At 48.1% G+C, this 15,010-nt stretch overlaps 2 protein-coding genes across 2 annotated transcripts in view; both read left to right on the top strand.

Annotated features, from left to right (window-relative positions):
- Exoc6 (exocyst complex component 6) overlaps positions 1–5,508 on the top strand; it is a 135,502-nt gene extending 129,994 nt beyond the window's left edge. The window contains exons 21-22 of the mRNA XM_021151208.3: positions 3,091–3,203; positions 4,313–5,508. Coding sequence (XP_021006867.1) covers positions 3,091–3,203; positions 4,313–4,445 — 246 coding nt within the window. The 3' untranslated portion in view covers positions 4,446–5,508. The remainder of the gene's footprint in view (positions 1–3,090; positions 3,204–4,312) is intronic.
- Positions 5,509–7,133: 1,625 nt separating this feature from the next.
- Positions 7,134–14,719, top strand: Cyp26c1 (cytochrome P450 family 26 subfamily C member 1). Its single transcript, XM_021152312.2, has 6 exons — positions 7,134–7,337; positions 7,860–8,084; positions 8,547–8,822; positions 10,309–10,464; positions 12,105–12,422; positions 14,342–14,719. Exons 1-6 carry the CDS (start codon positions 7,134–7,136, stop codon positions 14,717–14,719), a joined length of 1,557 nt encoding a protein of 518 aa, XP_021007971.1.
- Positions 14,720–15,010: the final 291 nt, after the last annotated feature.

The raw sequence follows: 15,010 nt of genomic DNA, 5'->3' as shown, positions 1-15,010 counted from the left end.
AAATATCTGCAAATTACGTGACACATATTTTATAAAGTATTTAATGTTAATGTGAAATATATAGATTAGATTCTGGCAGGAACATTAAACTTTATGTTTCCTGTAATTCTCTAGTGATTTGCAATGATTATCTGCATATGGTGTCTGGTCTTGTATACAAATTATGAGCCAAGTATTTCTACTTAGGAAAGACTTTCTGTGCTGGAGAGGGATCCTGTGTCTTCACAGTGGATCCTGTGTCTTCACAGTGGATCCTGTGTCCTCACAGTGGATCCTGTGTCTTCACAGTGGATCCTGTGTCTTCACAGTGGATCCTGTGTCCTCACAGTGGATCCTGTGTCTTCACAGTGGATCCTGTGTCCTCACAGTGGATCCTGTGTCCTCACAGTGGATCCTGTGTCTTCACAGTGGATCCTGTGTCCTCACAGTGGATCCTGTGTCCTCACAGTGGATCCTGTGTCCTCACAGTGGATCCTGTGTCTTCACAGTGGATCCTGTGTCCTCACAGTGGATCCTGTGTCCTCACAGTGGATCCTGTGTCCTCACAGTGGATCCTGTGTCCTCACAGTGGATCCTGTGTCCTCACAGTGGATCCTGTGTCCTCACAGTGGATCCTGTGTCCTCACAGTGGATCCTGTGTCTTCACAGTGGGAGTTGGTTTAGTAAATAGGTTCCTTCTTTCTCCTCTGGAGGTGGCAGTTCAGCCTTAAAGAGAAAAAGCCTCATGCACAGATCCCTTCCTCGCCTATCTCCCAAAGGTCCCTTGCTAGTTTCAGCCAGTATAGCGTGGTTACTGTGCATGACCACATTTATGTGTGGAATCACACAGATCAGAAAGAGGATTGATTGTTCCCTGTAGACTGTTCTGACAGCCATGTAGAGACTGTTTGTTAATGGGGTATGTTTTAACAAATACATAAATGGTGTTCTGTTTTTCTTTGTTTGTTTGTTTGTTTGTTTGTTTTTATATTTTTGAGACAAGGTTTCTCGGAGATCCCTAGTTGCCCTGGAACTCACTCTGTAGACCAGGCTGGCCTTGAACTCAAGAGATCTGTTTGCCTCTGCCTCTCAGGTGCTAGGATTAAACGCGTGTACCGACAGCAGCCGTAAATGTTATTTTTAACTCTAATACTAATGTCCACTGTAGAATATTATAGCAATAAAGAAAATAAGTTATTTGTAACCTCTCAATAAAAGTAGCTGTTCTTAACATACTTAAACTTTTTTTCATTTATAGTATTTTCTGTAGTTAAGTAGCATCATAAGCCATTTAAATTCTATGTAAATCATTTTATTAAGCATGTGATAGTCACTAAAAAGTTCTACTGCATGGTTTTACCGCTTTATATATATATTTTTTTCTTGTAATGCACACTAGGCACACGTTTCTTGATATTGACATTTAAATTACTTTAATTTTGTCTGTAATCTAACAAAATATTGGAGTTGACTATCTCTGGGCATAACTTTTTGTCCACCTTTATTATTTTTCCCATAATTCCTCTCCTGTAAGTATGATTACTCATTGAAGTAGAATGGATATTTTGGTTCTTAAACCTGTTGCAGAATAATAGTCTGTCAATCACACCATCACTATCTGAGTATATGAAGTTAATGCGCCTTGGGGAAATATAGGAAAATGTATGTTACCAAATAGCAATAAAAATATGAACATATTCTCTTTCCACTTCTAGACAGTATCCTTTTTATATTGTTTCATTAGCATTTTTATAACAGGGCTTCAACTTCTGTGATAGCTTCTGAATGTTTTCTTGACTGAAAATGAACCGAGTGACCATTAGTCATTAATATTTTCATTATTGGGGGAGTAGAGAGCGGGCTCAGTGGTTAAGAAAATGCCTTGTGTTACAAAGGACCTGGGTTCAATTCCCAGCACCCACGTTGAAGCGCATCACCTCTGGGCACCAGGCACACATACAGGTGGTGCATATGCATATGTACAGGCCAAACACTCTTACACATACGATAATAAAAATAAATCTAGGGAATTTTAAAAGGCACATTTTTCACCATTTACAAGGGTCTGTCTGTATAGCAGTTGCAAATTGATGAAGAAAAATAAGGGTCAAACAAGTCCCTTGCCCTCTCAGGAAAAGTTGTTTTTTCCTAATCTTCCTTTGGGTGGCTTTAATCACCTTAAAAGTTTTTATTCCTCTTAGAGTGACTGACTCCACACACACATCCTGTGAGTAAACATTAATGCTTCCTTCATGTAAGAGCAAAACCAATAGAACCATTATTTATCAAGTATGTTTTTAAAAAAGGAATATTAAAACTCAGGAGATGGTAAGTTAAGCATCAGGCTTTCTGCGGGAGCTCAGGCTCGGAGGGATAGGAAGTTGGCTTTAAATGGCTTAAAGGGTTAGGGCTTAAAGGTGGATAAGGACTTTGATGCTTTCTGTTGGCCTCGCATGGCTTTTAAAAGATTATAACAATATTTGACGATGATTCTAAGTGGAGTTTATACAGCAGATAGTCAGTTTTGAGACGGCACAGAACACAGATGTCTTTTGTTGTTGTTTGTTTATACAAAATGATTAGCTAAAGTTACCAGGTGGGACCCAGGTCTCATCCCGGTTCTGAGATCTGTCACCCAGGAGAATCCAGCAGAGGTTGTTTAATGCACTTAATTGAGATTAACTGAGCTTTTGCTTTAAATTACTTTAGGAAAGTCTGGCTGCAAACAGCTTCTTTGAAAGGTAAACACAGCTCTAAGAACTCCAGTTCCATGTACAGGTGGCACGAGCCTTACCTGTAGCCTGGACACCCAGTAGGGTACAAAGACAAAGCAGGCGCCGATGTGACTTCCAGACAGTTTCATTTACAGTTGTGTGAAAATGCCATAAATTGTTAGGACAGCAACCACTGACAATTTTGGCAATTCCAAAATGAAAAAGAAAAAAATGAATACTATTTTGGTTGTAAAGGATACTCATTATGTTCTTAAAACAAATTTCATTATTTTATTGTAAAAAGGAAAACGATGTGAAAATGAACCAAGAAGCGTATTCTTGATTTATGTGAGTGAACGTCCAAAATCCAACATGCTATTTTCATCCTCTTCCTCAGCTCCTTGACCTGTTTATGGTTTGGGATTGGTCTACTTACCTGGCTGACTACGGACAGCCGGCTTCCAAGTACCTCCGAGTGAACCCGCACGCGGCCCTCACTCTTTTGGAGAAGTGAGTATGTTCTCAAAACACTTCCTTCGTTTTTATTTTGGATAGCATTTTACACAAGTTATAAAGCTCAGTTAAGCCAAATGTGATGGCATGTGCCAGTAATCCCAGTCCTGAGGCAGGAGGATCATGAGTTTGAGGGAACTGATGCTATACTGAAAACAGGGAAAGGGGGGAGGGGGAGGGAAGGCAAGAAGCTCAGCCTCTTCTGATCAGAAGATAAATTCCGTTCTTTCCTTTTAGAATCCTTTTGATTATATATGTGAGGAAAATGTTTTTCCTAGTGTATCCTGAAAATCTCAGGCACAGTTTGCTTTATAAATGTGTTAATGGGAGCCTGAAATGTATGGCGCAGCTGTAGAAGCCTTTGTGCTTGGTCCTGAGTTCCTCCCCTCTACTGGAGAGAAAGGGAGATACAGGAATTGGAGCTACTTAAAAATAAAATAAAATAAAATAAAATAGGCCCAAGAATTGAAATGCTTTCTTCAGTGGTATCTCAAATTTTTTGCAGGTAGAGGAATAAAAAACTATATTGTGAAAAATGAGATTACGGTGCAGCTAAACAGTTGCTCTCATTATGTAGCAAACGTTCTCTTCACTCAGTCATATTTTGTTTAAAGTGTAACTACTAAAGTGTGCAGTTTTGTGTTAAAATTATATGTTATTTTCCCAGATTTCAAAATATCTGTGGTTATTTGATTTGAAAAAAATATAAGAAGCTATTCACAATTTACATAAATCTATTTTATAATGTCATGAAATATACTAAGCAAAACCATAACATTTTTAAATCTGTTACTGGCGTTTTCAATGCCACACAGTCCTGCTGTGGATGTGAGCTGAGCCCGTGGAGGGCATCCTGACAAAGCTCATGGCTCGATGTCAGGAAAGCAGCAAGTCTTGGATCCGTGTGCCTAGCGCGAGATCACCACTTCTGTCTCTGAGTCTCTGTGTCACTAAGTTTGGTAGTACTGATTTCAAGCACAGGTTAGTGGTGGATAATTCAGAACATGCTGAAAGAAAGGACAGACAGACTGACAGATGGATGGAAGGAAGGAATCCTAGAGGCAACAGTTTTCTTTTTCTAAGCATCCACGTTTGTGTGTTTGTAGGATGAAGGACACCAACAAGAAGAATAACATATTCGCCCAGTTCCGGAAGAATGACAGAGACAGACAGAAGCTGATAGAGACAGTGGTGAGACAGCTCAGAGGCTTGGTGACTGGTATGTCCCAGCACACATAGACCAGACCCATGCCTGAGTGCTTCTCTGTGGCCAGCACTGGTCGTGAGACATTAACTTGTTTACAGAAGCCAAAAACTGTAGTAGAGGAAAGACACTGATGAGGGCTTAAGCAATGGCAGCAAACATCATTTGTATGGATTTTTAAATGACTGGTTACTGTTTTATATATAAAAATATAACAGCTTTTTTCAATTTTAGAAGAAAAGTCAAAAGTGTAATATATAATCCCAATAAATTGTGTACAAAACTGATTACAAATATTAGAAAAACATGTCTCTGCTTGCATTTTTTTTCTCCTATTTAAGCTTGAAGGAGTTTCTGTTTGTGTGGGTTATAGTTTGGGACACAGCCACTGCTGATAAGGAAATACTGCTGTTATTAGACTTTTAGCTTCTAGCTTCACCTGAGTGTGGCTTACATGGATGGCCCAGGAGTATTAGTTCTGCAGGGTCTGAGAGAGTAAGCACAGAGATCTTGAAAGTTCCTGAAGTCAGGCTCAGGTCTTCAGGACAGTAAATTATTTGTTCTACTTAGATAGGTTAATCATTCTGAAAATGAAGAAGAAGGTTTGGATTCCCTAAAGATGAAGTGTTGTTTTGATCATTGAAGTTAATATTTCTGTCTGTACCTTTTGTAGCTGACCCCATTTTTTAAAGTTTTAGTTTGGTTTAAGTTAAAGAGAAGAAGGCAGTAAAAGGGGCTGATCTGTCAGGTATAGCCTCTTCCTGTTAGACATGTTCTTCCTACAGAATGAAATCACGACAGGGTTCAGGTCAACGCTATTCAGACAGAAGATCTCAGTGCTGTGGAAACAAACTGGATCAACTGAACTCTGAAAACCCACCCAGCACACGTACATTTTCCTTTGGATAAATCACAGTGACACAAATGTGTAAACCTGACCTCTGTTTTCTCGCCATTGTAATCATGCTGAAGTACACCCTTTGCATATTCCGGATTTATGCTTGTAAGATGACCTGACTCTGTAAAATAAGTGTGAAGAGCTATGCTCACATGTCTGGATTTTGTGATAAAATATTAAAAAGGTTGTGAGTTGTTGAAGATGCTCTTTCAGCTATTCGGAGATTCTCATTTCAAGCAGCCTATTAGTCCCTAATTATATGAATGGGCATGACGCAAAAAAAAAACCTATTTGTTCTCTTGACAAAATACTCAAAGTATTTCGCAGTTTTAAATTATTACACGAAGAAATACAATAATTCTTAAGATACAGTGCATTCTGGATATCAGGAGCTGTGCTCGGGCAGCTCTGAAGACTTTGGAATGCTGCTGTTCCTTGCTCTCTGGGTATTTGGGGAACACCCCTGGCTTTGGCTCAGGCATTTGGGGATTTGGAAAGAGGAACTTCCATATCGCCTGGAGCAGACACCCCCCTTGGGCTCCTCTATACTCTTTCCAAAATAACAGGCACCCCACTCGTGCTCTGCACCTCCCCCACCCTCACCTCTAGATTGTGTTAGCTAGCTGGTAGGCGGAAAGGCTTTGCAGCCCAGAGTGGGGCACACAGCCCAAGATGCAAGCTGGAAGGCCTGGGGAGGGGGCTGGATCCAGCGGACTCCAGAGATGGGCAGTGAAAAAGAAGCCAGAAATTGACTTGGTCCTAAAACCAGAGCCGCACCCAGGTTACGGGCTTCTGGAGTGCTTTGGGTGCCTCCCCTCCCCCGGGAAGCTTGGAAGCAGTGAAATTACCATCTCCTGAAGGATCCCTTATAGTGGGAGTTCGGAGAACTAGGAGCCATCAGAGGGTCTGGGAACTGGATCCCAGCCAGCCTTCTGGAGCGCTAGTGTCACAAGCCACTTTCCCTGAGAGAGACTGAGCAAAGAGGCAAATCCCCGCCTTTAGACCTTGATGTGGTGAACAGCAGAGGTTTGGGGTGGGGTGGGGGTACTCAAGGAGGGGGGAATCAGAGGAGCTAATGGCTCAGAGAGCCAGGCACGCGCGGGATGTCTGCTTCACGTGGGCTTCTCACGCTGGCACTTTGGCGGTGCTAGGTACGCGCACCGCACCGGGAGAATGGAAATTTAAGTGCAAAACAGCAGGACCCGCACGAGGATGTGCATGGGGCTCAGCCCCTCCCCCTCCCGCCCAGATGCCACTCCCTATTTGGATGTCGGTGAACCCGCCACTGCCCACTGCTTCCAATCATTACTCTGAGTGGGACGCTTTAAATATGCGTAGACACGTCATGTTGTATGACCCAGTCCGTAGGGAGGGAGGCAATATCTATATAAACTTGTTGGAGGGTGGAGGGAGAAGGGTTAACGGAGGTAAGGAGGGAAGGCAGTGGGCAGGGGTCTGCAGCCCTGCAGCAACAGTAGCTGGCAGTGCCTGGTGAATTGTTTCTCCCAGCCTCTATCTAGGAGCGCTGGGCCCAGAAGGTGGGAAATGGCCCAATTTGGATGCGGTGACTCTTTTTAACTGACATCCGGAGAAATGCCCTGAGTCTTCAGCCTCAAGGAAGGCACATTCTCTAATCGCTCAGGGTTAGTACTGCCTTCCTCTGAAAGTCTTGTTTTAAGAGCGGTAGCTTTGAATTTAATATTATCTCTGGCTTGGCCCCTAATCCTGGGCCTTTTCTGTACTGTGCAGGTGAGCTCTGCAACAGTTCTTGAGCCCCCTGCCTTCCCAGTGGCCTAGCTCACCCCCTCAACCCTGCAGTCCCACCATGATTTCCTGGGGGCTGAGCTGTTTGTCCGTGCTGGGGGCTGCCGGCACCGCTCTCCTGTGTGCGGGTCTGCTGCTGGGCCTGGCCCAACAACTCTGGACCCTCCGCTGGACTCTGAGCCGGGATTGGGCCTCCACCTTGCCCCTACCCAAGGGCTCCATGGGTTGGCCATTCTTCGGTGAAACGCTGCACTGGTTGGTACAGGTGAGTGGTTTTATCATGAAGCAATGCCCCTTTCCTGCATCTTCCATTATGCACTCTTGGTTCTCAGGGCATCTCATAAGATTCCTTACCCAAGAATCCGGGGATTTTGCAAACCCGACTCGCCATTGCCTAGCTGTTCTGTTCCTTCTAAGAGACCCCATGTCACCGAGTTTTATGCTCATTTTAAACTCTTTTGATTACAACTGGGTTGTAAACCAGGGGCATAGGGAGGGGGTTGAGGAATGTGGTACCCATATCTTGCAAGCATAGACTAAAAAGCCAAGCCACATTTCAGCCATGCATCCTTGGGCACTCAGATTTCCTGTCTACGCCTGTATCTCACCTCACCAGTGGACTTCTACAATCCCATCGAGTAGCTGAGAGGACGGTTGGAGATCTTGTTTTGTAACTAATGTGACAGCCTAGGACTAGAGAGTCGTTAGGAAGAGGCAGTTGGGATGTCTGGGACAGATCTCCAGCCCTGCTGACCCAGAGACCCTTCAAGCTCTGCCTTGTTTGCAGGGCTCTCGTTTCCACAGTTCCCGCCGCGAGCGCTACGGGACAGTGTTTAAGACGCACCTTCTGGGCAGGCCAGTGATCCGGGTGAGCGGCGCTGAGAACGTGCGCACCATCCTGCTGGGCGAGCACCGCCTGGTGCGTAGCCAGTGGCCTCAGAGCGCGCATATTCTACTAGGGTCACACACGCTCCTTGGCGCGGTTGGCGAGCCCCATCGGCAACGGCGTAAGGTGAGGAGAAAACCAAAGCATCTTAAAAGATCCATGGACCTTGGGCTCCTGCTGTGAGCCAGGCCAGGGCCTGGCGTTCCACATATACTGAGCACTTGACCAGGGTCCGGGCCTAAGGAACAGGTGGCCCGCAATAAGTCTCCTTACATTTCCGGGTTTTGAATTGTAAAGCCAAGTCAAGGTTAACAAGTCCTTTATTTCAGATCTTATGTGACTTGCCAGCAGCTTTGGGGATTCAGATTTAAGAGGGTTCAGGGAAGACTGTGGAGCAGCTAGCAGCATTTGGAGCCTAGTGGATGGGAGGGACTCTGTACATCAAAGTGGTATAGAAACCACGCCAACAAGTTTAGGCCTGTGCAGCTCAGTAAAGAGGAAGAAGGGACTGGACTTTGCCTTCAGGCTGCGGAGTCGCACAGCACAAGAGGCCAGCCTTCCCTGCGCTGATCCGCGCGCTCCCTACAGGTCCTGGCGCGCGTGTTCAGCCGCTCCGCTCTGGAGCAATTCGTGCCACGCCTGCAGGGGGCGCTGCGGCGAGAGGTACGCTCCTGGTGCGCCGCCCAACGACCGGTGGCTGTTTACCAGGCGGCCAAAGCACTCACCTTCCGCATGGCCGCGCGCATCCTGCTGGGTCTGCAGCTGGAAGAAACGCGATGCACCGAGCTGGCCCAGACCTTTGAGCAGCTGGTGGAGAACCTCTTCTCACTGCCCTTGGACGTACCGTTCAGCGGTCTGCGCAAGGTAATGCCGCCCCAGACCTTAGCCCAAGGCTCCAGAGGGTCTCCCAAACCAGACAGTGTCCCTTGGACAGAGGGCGTGGTCCAGCGTGCGGTGGTGGGTGGTGGGTGGTGGGGACCAGGGCTGCATCTCTTCGGACTCTCTGTGTGACTCGGGGCAGGCCACACAGCCTTTATGGGATGCTCCTGACTCCCGCCCTCGAGCCAGTGTAGCCTTCTTGAGTTTGAGTCTCAGAGGCAAGCATCCCGGCAGGCGGTTTGTCCTTTCTCAGAGTGGTGCCTCACAGCAACCTCCCCATCACCCTTTGGAAGGTTGGCGCTGCGGAGTGCGCGGGAGTGGGAGGGCGGTAGACGAAGCCCGGCGCCGGCTCTAGTCTTGAGGGATGGGTGTCGGCTCTGAGCCCGCGCCCTGGGCCTGCTGGTTTCCGGATCAGAAAAGGGAGACCTTTTCGGAGTCATGGGCGGGGTCCCAGAGCTAAAGGAAGCTGGGTCTTGCCTTCTTTCTCCCTTTGCCCTAGAGCGTTCAGTCGCTTGAATAAAAATAATACATCTGAAAAGGAACCTGAGTGTGCATTGGTCACCTTGCGGTACGTTTCCTGGTTTGGTCCTTGCAACCTGCAAGTGTTACCCTCCTTTTATTGACAAGCAGGCCTCCTTGAAGTCAGGCGCGCATGACAAGCAAGAACACAGTCAAGATTTGAACAAGATACTTCTGGCTACAAACTCAAGTGTTCTGTTTCAATGCTTCCCCCAGGGGAATGTTTTGGCTGGGCTTGCTTCCTGAACTCTGGAGAACCGTCCCTGCCCTCTTTGCCCAATCCCTGACAGAAGCTAACCGTTTAGAACAGACGATAGTGTCCTCAGTGGAGTTTTTCAGGTGCCCCTTAGCACTGATGCTCACTGCCTTATCTTGAGTCTGGTTCGAGGAAAGGGTAATGGTTGGCTGGACCTTGATGGTTCTGTGTCAGGTACGGGCACTGGAAGTGGTGGAAGGGAACAAGTGCTTGACCGCTCAGCGCTTTATGTTCTGCCCTCTAGGTGACAGCAGCTGCCTTGCCAGAGGGGGCTGGTGATGATTATCGTGGCAGTGATGTTTGTAGACAGTAGACAAATCTATGACCACCTATTGAGCCATGCCTACCATGTATTAGGTGCACAGCTTAAGAGTAACACCAGGATCTAGGCCGCCCTTCCTAATGCTTCGATCCTTTAGTCCTAATGTTGTGGTAACCCACAACTATAAAATGATTTTTGTCGCTACTCAGTAGCAGTAATTTTGCTACTGTTTTGAACTGTAAATGAGAATATCTGTGTTTTCTGATGGTCTCAGGGACCATCAGAATCTTTTCACCACTGGGAAAAGATCATCCACTCCCTCAAAGGGGTTTCGACCCACAGACTGAGAAACGCTGCTCTGGGTGGATGTAGTAGTCAAGTCTGCCCCCTCTCCAGCCTTCCTACCCCAACTGCCCTCTCTCCCTGTACATCAGGGCATCCGGGCCAGGGACCAGTTGTATGAGCACCTGGATGAGGCCGTCGCTGAGAAGCTCCGGGAGGAACAGACAGCAGAGCCAGGTGATGCCCTGCTCTTGATTATTAACAGCGCTAGGGAGCTGGGCCAAGAGCCCTCAGTGCAAGAGCTGAAGGTAGGTGATCTGAGGCCGGCCGCTCCTCCCTCCCCCGACTCTCCTTCCTCAGAAACCACACACACAGTCCATTCCCAGTGATATCCTGCTTCACACCACGTAGAGGCACAGACATACCTTAGGATGACAAAGAAGGGTTCCAGCCATGACTCTACCACACCTGCCATCTGTGAAGCCTTGGACTGTAGCCCTTCTTCCAGGAGCATCAAATTCTAAGTCTGGCCCTACACGGTCTGGATCTAGACAGCTTGCCTCTTGGCCCCTCCTATATCCTATCTCTCAAAGCATGCCTTTGCCATCCTCCTACCTGTGCAGTGTGATCTTTTCCCTCTCTGAACTTTCAAGCTCGTGATCAAACTGCTCATCCTCAAAGCGACATCTTTTCCTTGCCAAATCAGCACTCCCATTTTTTTTTTTTAATAAGCCACCCTGAGACTCGGCACCTTAGCACCTGACACCTGCCCATTTTGCCCTTGCTGCAAAGCCTCCTGGAGAATTGGGATTCCTTCCCATGTAGGTAGAGTGTGTGTGGTGGAGGGCAGGAGGGCCCTGCTTCAGAAGTCAAGACACGGTAAGAGGGCCAGAGACATTTAGAAACATGAAGACTGCAGTCTCCTATGAGTCACTGTCATGTGCTCTCTGGCTTCAGTTTCCCCTTCTTCCACTAAACCACTAAAAATTAGGAGCCCAGCTTTCTCCTCCGAGAATGGAAGTATTAATCTCTCCTCTTGATGGGTGTGAGTTCAGAAGCAACAAAGGGTTTAGGAGAAAATGAGCAATAGATTTTGAGTCCTGGGGACCCAAGTATCCAAGACAGTGCCAGGCTATGAAGGGACACAGTGAAGAAAGAAGTGAGTAGTTTGCCTTTTGACAGAACTTGAGAGTAACAAGGCTCAGTAGAAGGGACCCATTGGCCAGGCTGAACAGAGAGGATATCTGGCTCTGGGGTCTCTATCTCAGTTTCCTTTTGTCCAAGGTAGAACCAGCTGTTAGCCTCGAACCAGGTCAGTATTCACTGCACAAAGATTATTATGTACCCGCTCAATGCCAGAGTCTGTGCCAGGATGCAGAATAGCTGCATTATTTAAGCCCTAGGGTGGGTGGTGTGCATTCACCCTGCGGTCGATGAAAACAGCTTGCGGGCATAAACACGGGTGCTACCCTGAAGGGCAGGCTAAGGCAGGTGATGGGGCCTGTGGAATATCCTTCAGCAAAACAGGGCAGAAAGGGTAAGCAAGAAGGTGAAGAACCTGGCACTGGAGCAAGGCTGGTGCTGGAGAAACAGAGGGAAGGAGGGAAGAAGACCGACCACCTCAGACTCACGGCTGGAATTACTAGTTCTAGGGACTTGGAGTGCTTTCCAGAGCAGTAATTGTTCCCCATGGGGTGAAGGTGAGAATCTAACGAAGATTAAGCACAGAATAATATCCCTGTATCACTGAGAACTCGTCCAAAGTGGGTGTATATAGTTGCCTATCGCTCAACAGGACTTTCCCAAGATATAGTCCTGAGCTTTAACCAATTTTGGAGCCATGAGCATAGCCTCCAGGGCAGAACATCAAGGCACTAGTCTGAGCACAAGAGATATATTTGGACGCTTTATACCTTCACGGTAGGTTCAGAACCTCTCTGTCTTGCAGGAGTTGGCTGTAGAGCTCCTCTTTGCGGCCTTTTTCACCACAGCCAGCGCCAGCACATCCCTCATCCTGCTGCTTCTGCAGCACCCAGCAGCCATCACCAAAATCCAGCAGGAGCTGTCAGCGCAGGGCCTGGGGCGCGCGTGCAGTTGCACGCCCAGAACCTCAGGATCGCCACTGGACTGCGGTTGTGAGCCGGACCTTAGCCTGGCCATGCTGGGCCGTTTGCGCTACGTCGACTGCGTAGTCAAGGAGGTGCTGCGCCTCCTACCGCCGGTGTCCGGGGGCTACCGCACTGCGCTGCGCACCTTTGAACTGGACGTAAGTGCGCCGCACCGCGGGCCTCTAGATGCTTGCAGCCGCGCTGGGATGGGAAGAGGGCAGGAGGAATTAGTGCAGAGATCTTTCCCCTGCCAGGGCCTCAACTTTCTCTCCTTTAAAATGGGTTTGAGCCCTATTCTATTTCCTGGACTCTTTCTTCCTCAGAGACCAGTAGACACATGCAAAGTCTCTTTCCTGAAGAGCTGGTAAGGCTAGCAGTTTTATATCCTTTAGCTTTTGTCAGTGATCCAGCTAGGTCAATTCAATTAGACCTGAGTTTTAGAACGCAAACATTTTTCTCTGAGCTGCCCTTCTCCAGTATGTGCTGGAAGGCAAAGGCGGTGCCCTACTTCTCTCATTTCTTCACAAGACTAAATAGCCACTCATTGTCACCTGTCCAGGGCTCAGGCTTAGGGTACATTCCTGGGAAATGCAACAGCCTTAATACAAAGAACAACATCTTAATGGTTTCTTCATCTGGCTGCCCTTGGTTGAACAAGGTTAAGAACCAGGCCCGACTACATCTCAGAATAACCTCAGGCAGTTCTTTCTTTACTGTGGGTCTCAGTTTATCTTTTGGGAGGAAGTTGGTTTGGTTTTTCCAGCTCTGATCCTCCATATGAGGTGGGGGTGTTTGATGAATTGGTAACGTTGAGGTCTAGGGAATTCACACAGCAGAACTTGAGGGCCTCTGCCTGAAGAGATTTGCTGCAGGATCCGAGGAAAGTGTGTGTGTGTGTGTGTGTGTGTGTGTGTGTGTGTGTGTGTAGGTGGGTGGGTGGGTGTCATTGAAGAGAAGCGATTATGCCGGCCCACAGAGAGTTTCATGTGTGTGTGTGGGGGGGACCAAGACCATGGAGTGAAGCAGGGAGAGAGCTCTCTCAGCTCTCTTGTGTTGGATGATACCAGATAAAGGGATGAACTGCCCAGAAGAGGAACTGCCCAGTCTAAGGCTGTACTGAGAAGTGACTTGGATGCTTACACTTGATGCTGCAGGGTTGATGTGCCCAGGAAACCAGAAGAGAAACAGAGGATCAGACAACTTCCAGGGCAGTAGATGGGCGCACAGGGAAGGTCCCACTCACTACCCTCTGTCCTGCAGATGGGGAGACTGAGAGCGAGGAGAGAATATCCCTAGTGAGAGCTTGAGTAGTGATGAAATGGCAATCTTTTGAGGGACAGGTGGCATTATAGTTCAGGAATTGAAGAGGCAACAAGCAGTGCAGGCGGGGGTGGAGGGTGGGGTGGGGAATGTAGGTCAGTGGCAGGAGCCCATCCTAGCTGGAATGCCCCCCCCCCGAGTTTGCCACACCCAGCAGGGGGTAATGGAGGAGGGAGGATGGTTAAAAGGACTGAGGGTGGGGGTGGGCAAGGACGGTGTGCATCCCCTTAAAGTAGTAACCATAAGGTAGTATAAGAGTCCAGAGGTGAGCGAGAAGGTGGGAAAGTCTTGAGTTAAATGCAAAGATTTTTATAATTGAACTGTCCCAGAGGTATGGCGATTCTCAGTCATTTGTCTGGGCTGTTTCAGCTCAGACAGCTGGTAGCTACATTCTTACAATGTTAGTCTACTGTGTTAGAAGAAAACAGGAACAGAAAGCCAACAAACTCATAAGTAATTTTCGATCTCATGGGTACTACTAATGCGTGCCAACCTCTTAAAATTCCCTCAACAACGTGCCCATTTTTTTTATTCTTACTTTTCCCAACTAAGAAATGGGGGGCTGGGAGGAAGCAGTCCAAGAACTTACAGCTCACCAGTGAAGGCGCCAAGGAGATTCTGCAATCTTCTGGCTTCAGGATTAATCACAGGCCCCTGGAGGTTTATTTGGCGCTCCTGGGGTGAGGCGCGCGGGGCGGGGTAGGCTCCAGCCATTTCCCTGTGCTTAGCGATCAACACGGGCCCCCTCACTTCGCAGGGTTACCAGATCCCCAAGGGCTGGAGCGTGATGTATAGCATCCGAGACACGCATGAGACAGCCGCAGTGTACCGTAGCCCGCCCGAGGGCTTCGATCCGGAGCGCTTTGGCGTGGAGAGTGGAGACGCGCGGGGCTCCGGTGGCCGCTTTCATTACATCCCGTTCGGCGGCGGCGCGCGCAGCTGCCTGGGGCAGGAGCTAGCGCAGGCGGTGCTGCAACTGCTCGCTGTCGAGCTGGTGCGCACCGCGCGCTGGGAGCTGGCCACACCTGCCTTCCCCGTAATGCAGACGGTGCCCATCGTGCACCCGGTGGACGGGCTGCTGCTCTTTTTCCATCCTCTTCCGACTTCGGGTGCGGGAGATGGGTTACCCTTCTGATTCGCTGCTTCTCTAGCCTTGGCTCGCCCGGGAGCTGATGCGTACACACCGGCCAATCTTCAGAGCCCTAGGTCCTCATCGCGCATATATTCATCGAGTCACAGGTTTAACAAATGCTTACCGGACAGCTCTGCTAGACTGAAAGTAGTAGAATGAGCCACAGACACTGCAGTGGAGAAGCGCTGGGCTTGGGGAAAGAGATCAGGTGGCATGCCCCACACCGCAGGCACGTCCCAAGATCTAAAAGCAGCAAGCGACTGGAGAGAACCTATTTCCACTATATGAAACCTG

Source organism: Mus caroli, unplaced genomic scaffold, assembly GCF_978045245.1.
Source record: "Mus caroli unplaced genomic scaffold, Mus_caroli_1 scaffold_20, whole genome shotgun sequence".
In the NCBI taxonomy this organism is placed as follows: Eukaryota; Metazoa; Chordata; class Mammalia; order Rodentia; family Muridae; genus Mus; species Mus caroli.
This window is presented reverse-complemented; position numbering and strand designations above follow the sequence as displayed.

Excerpts from the sequence above, each read along its gene's own strand:
- Cyp26c1 (XM_021152312.2), top strand. The coding sequence starts at position 7,134 with ATGATTTCCTGGGGGCTGAGCTGTTTGTCCGTGCTGGGGGCTGCCGGC. Across the intron at positions 10,465-12,104 it reads CCTCAGTGCAAGAGCTGAAG|GAGTTGGCTGTAGAGCTCCT; the intron begins GTAGGTGATCTG and ends TCTGTCTTGCAG. Across the intron at positions 12,423-14,341 it reads TGCGCACCTTTGAACTGGAC|GGTTACCAGATCCCCAAGGG; the intron begins GTAAGTGCGCCG and ends CTCACTTCGCAG.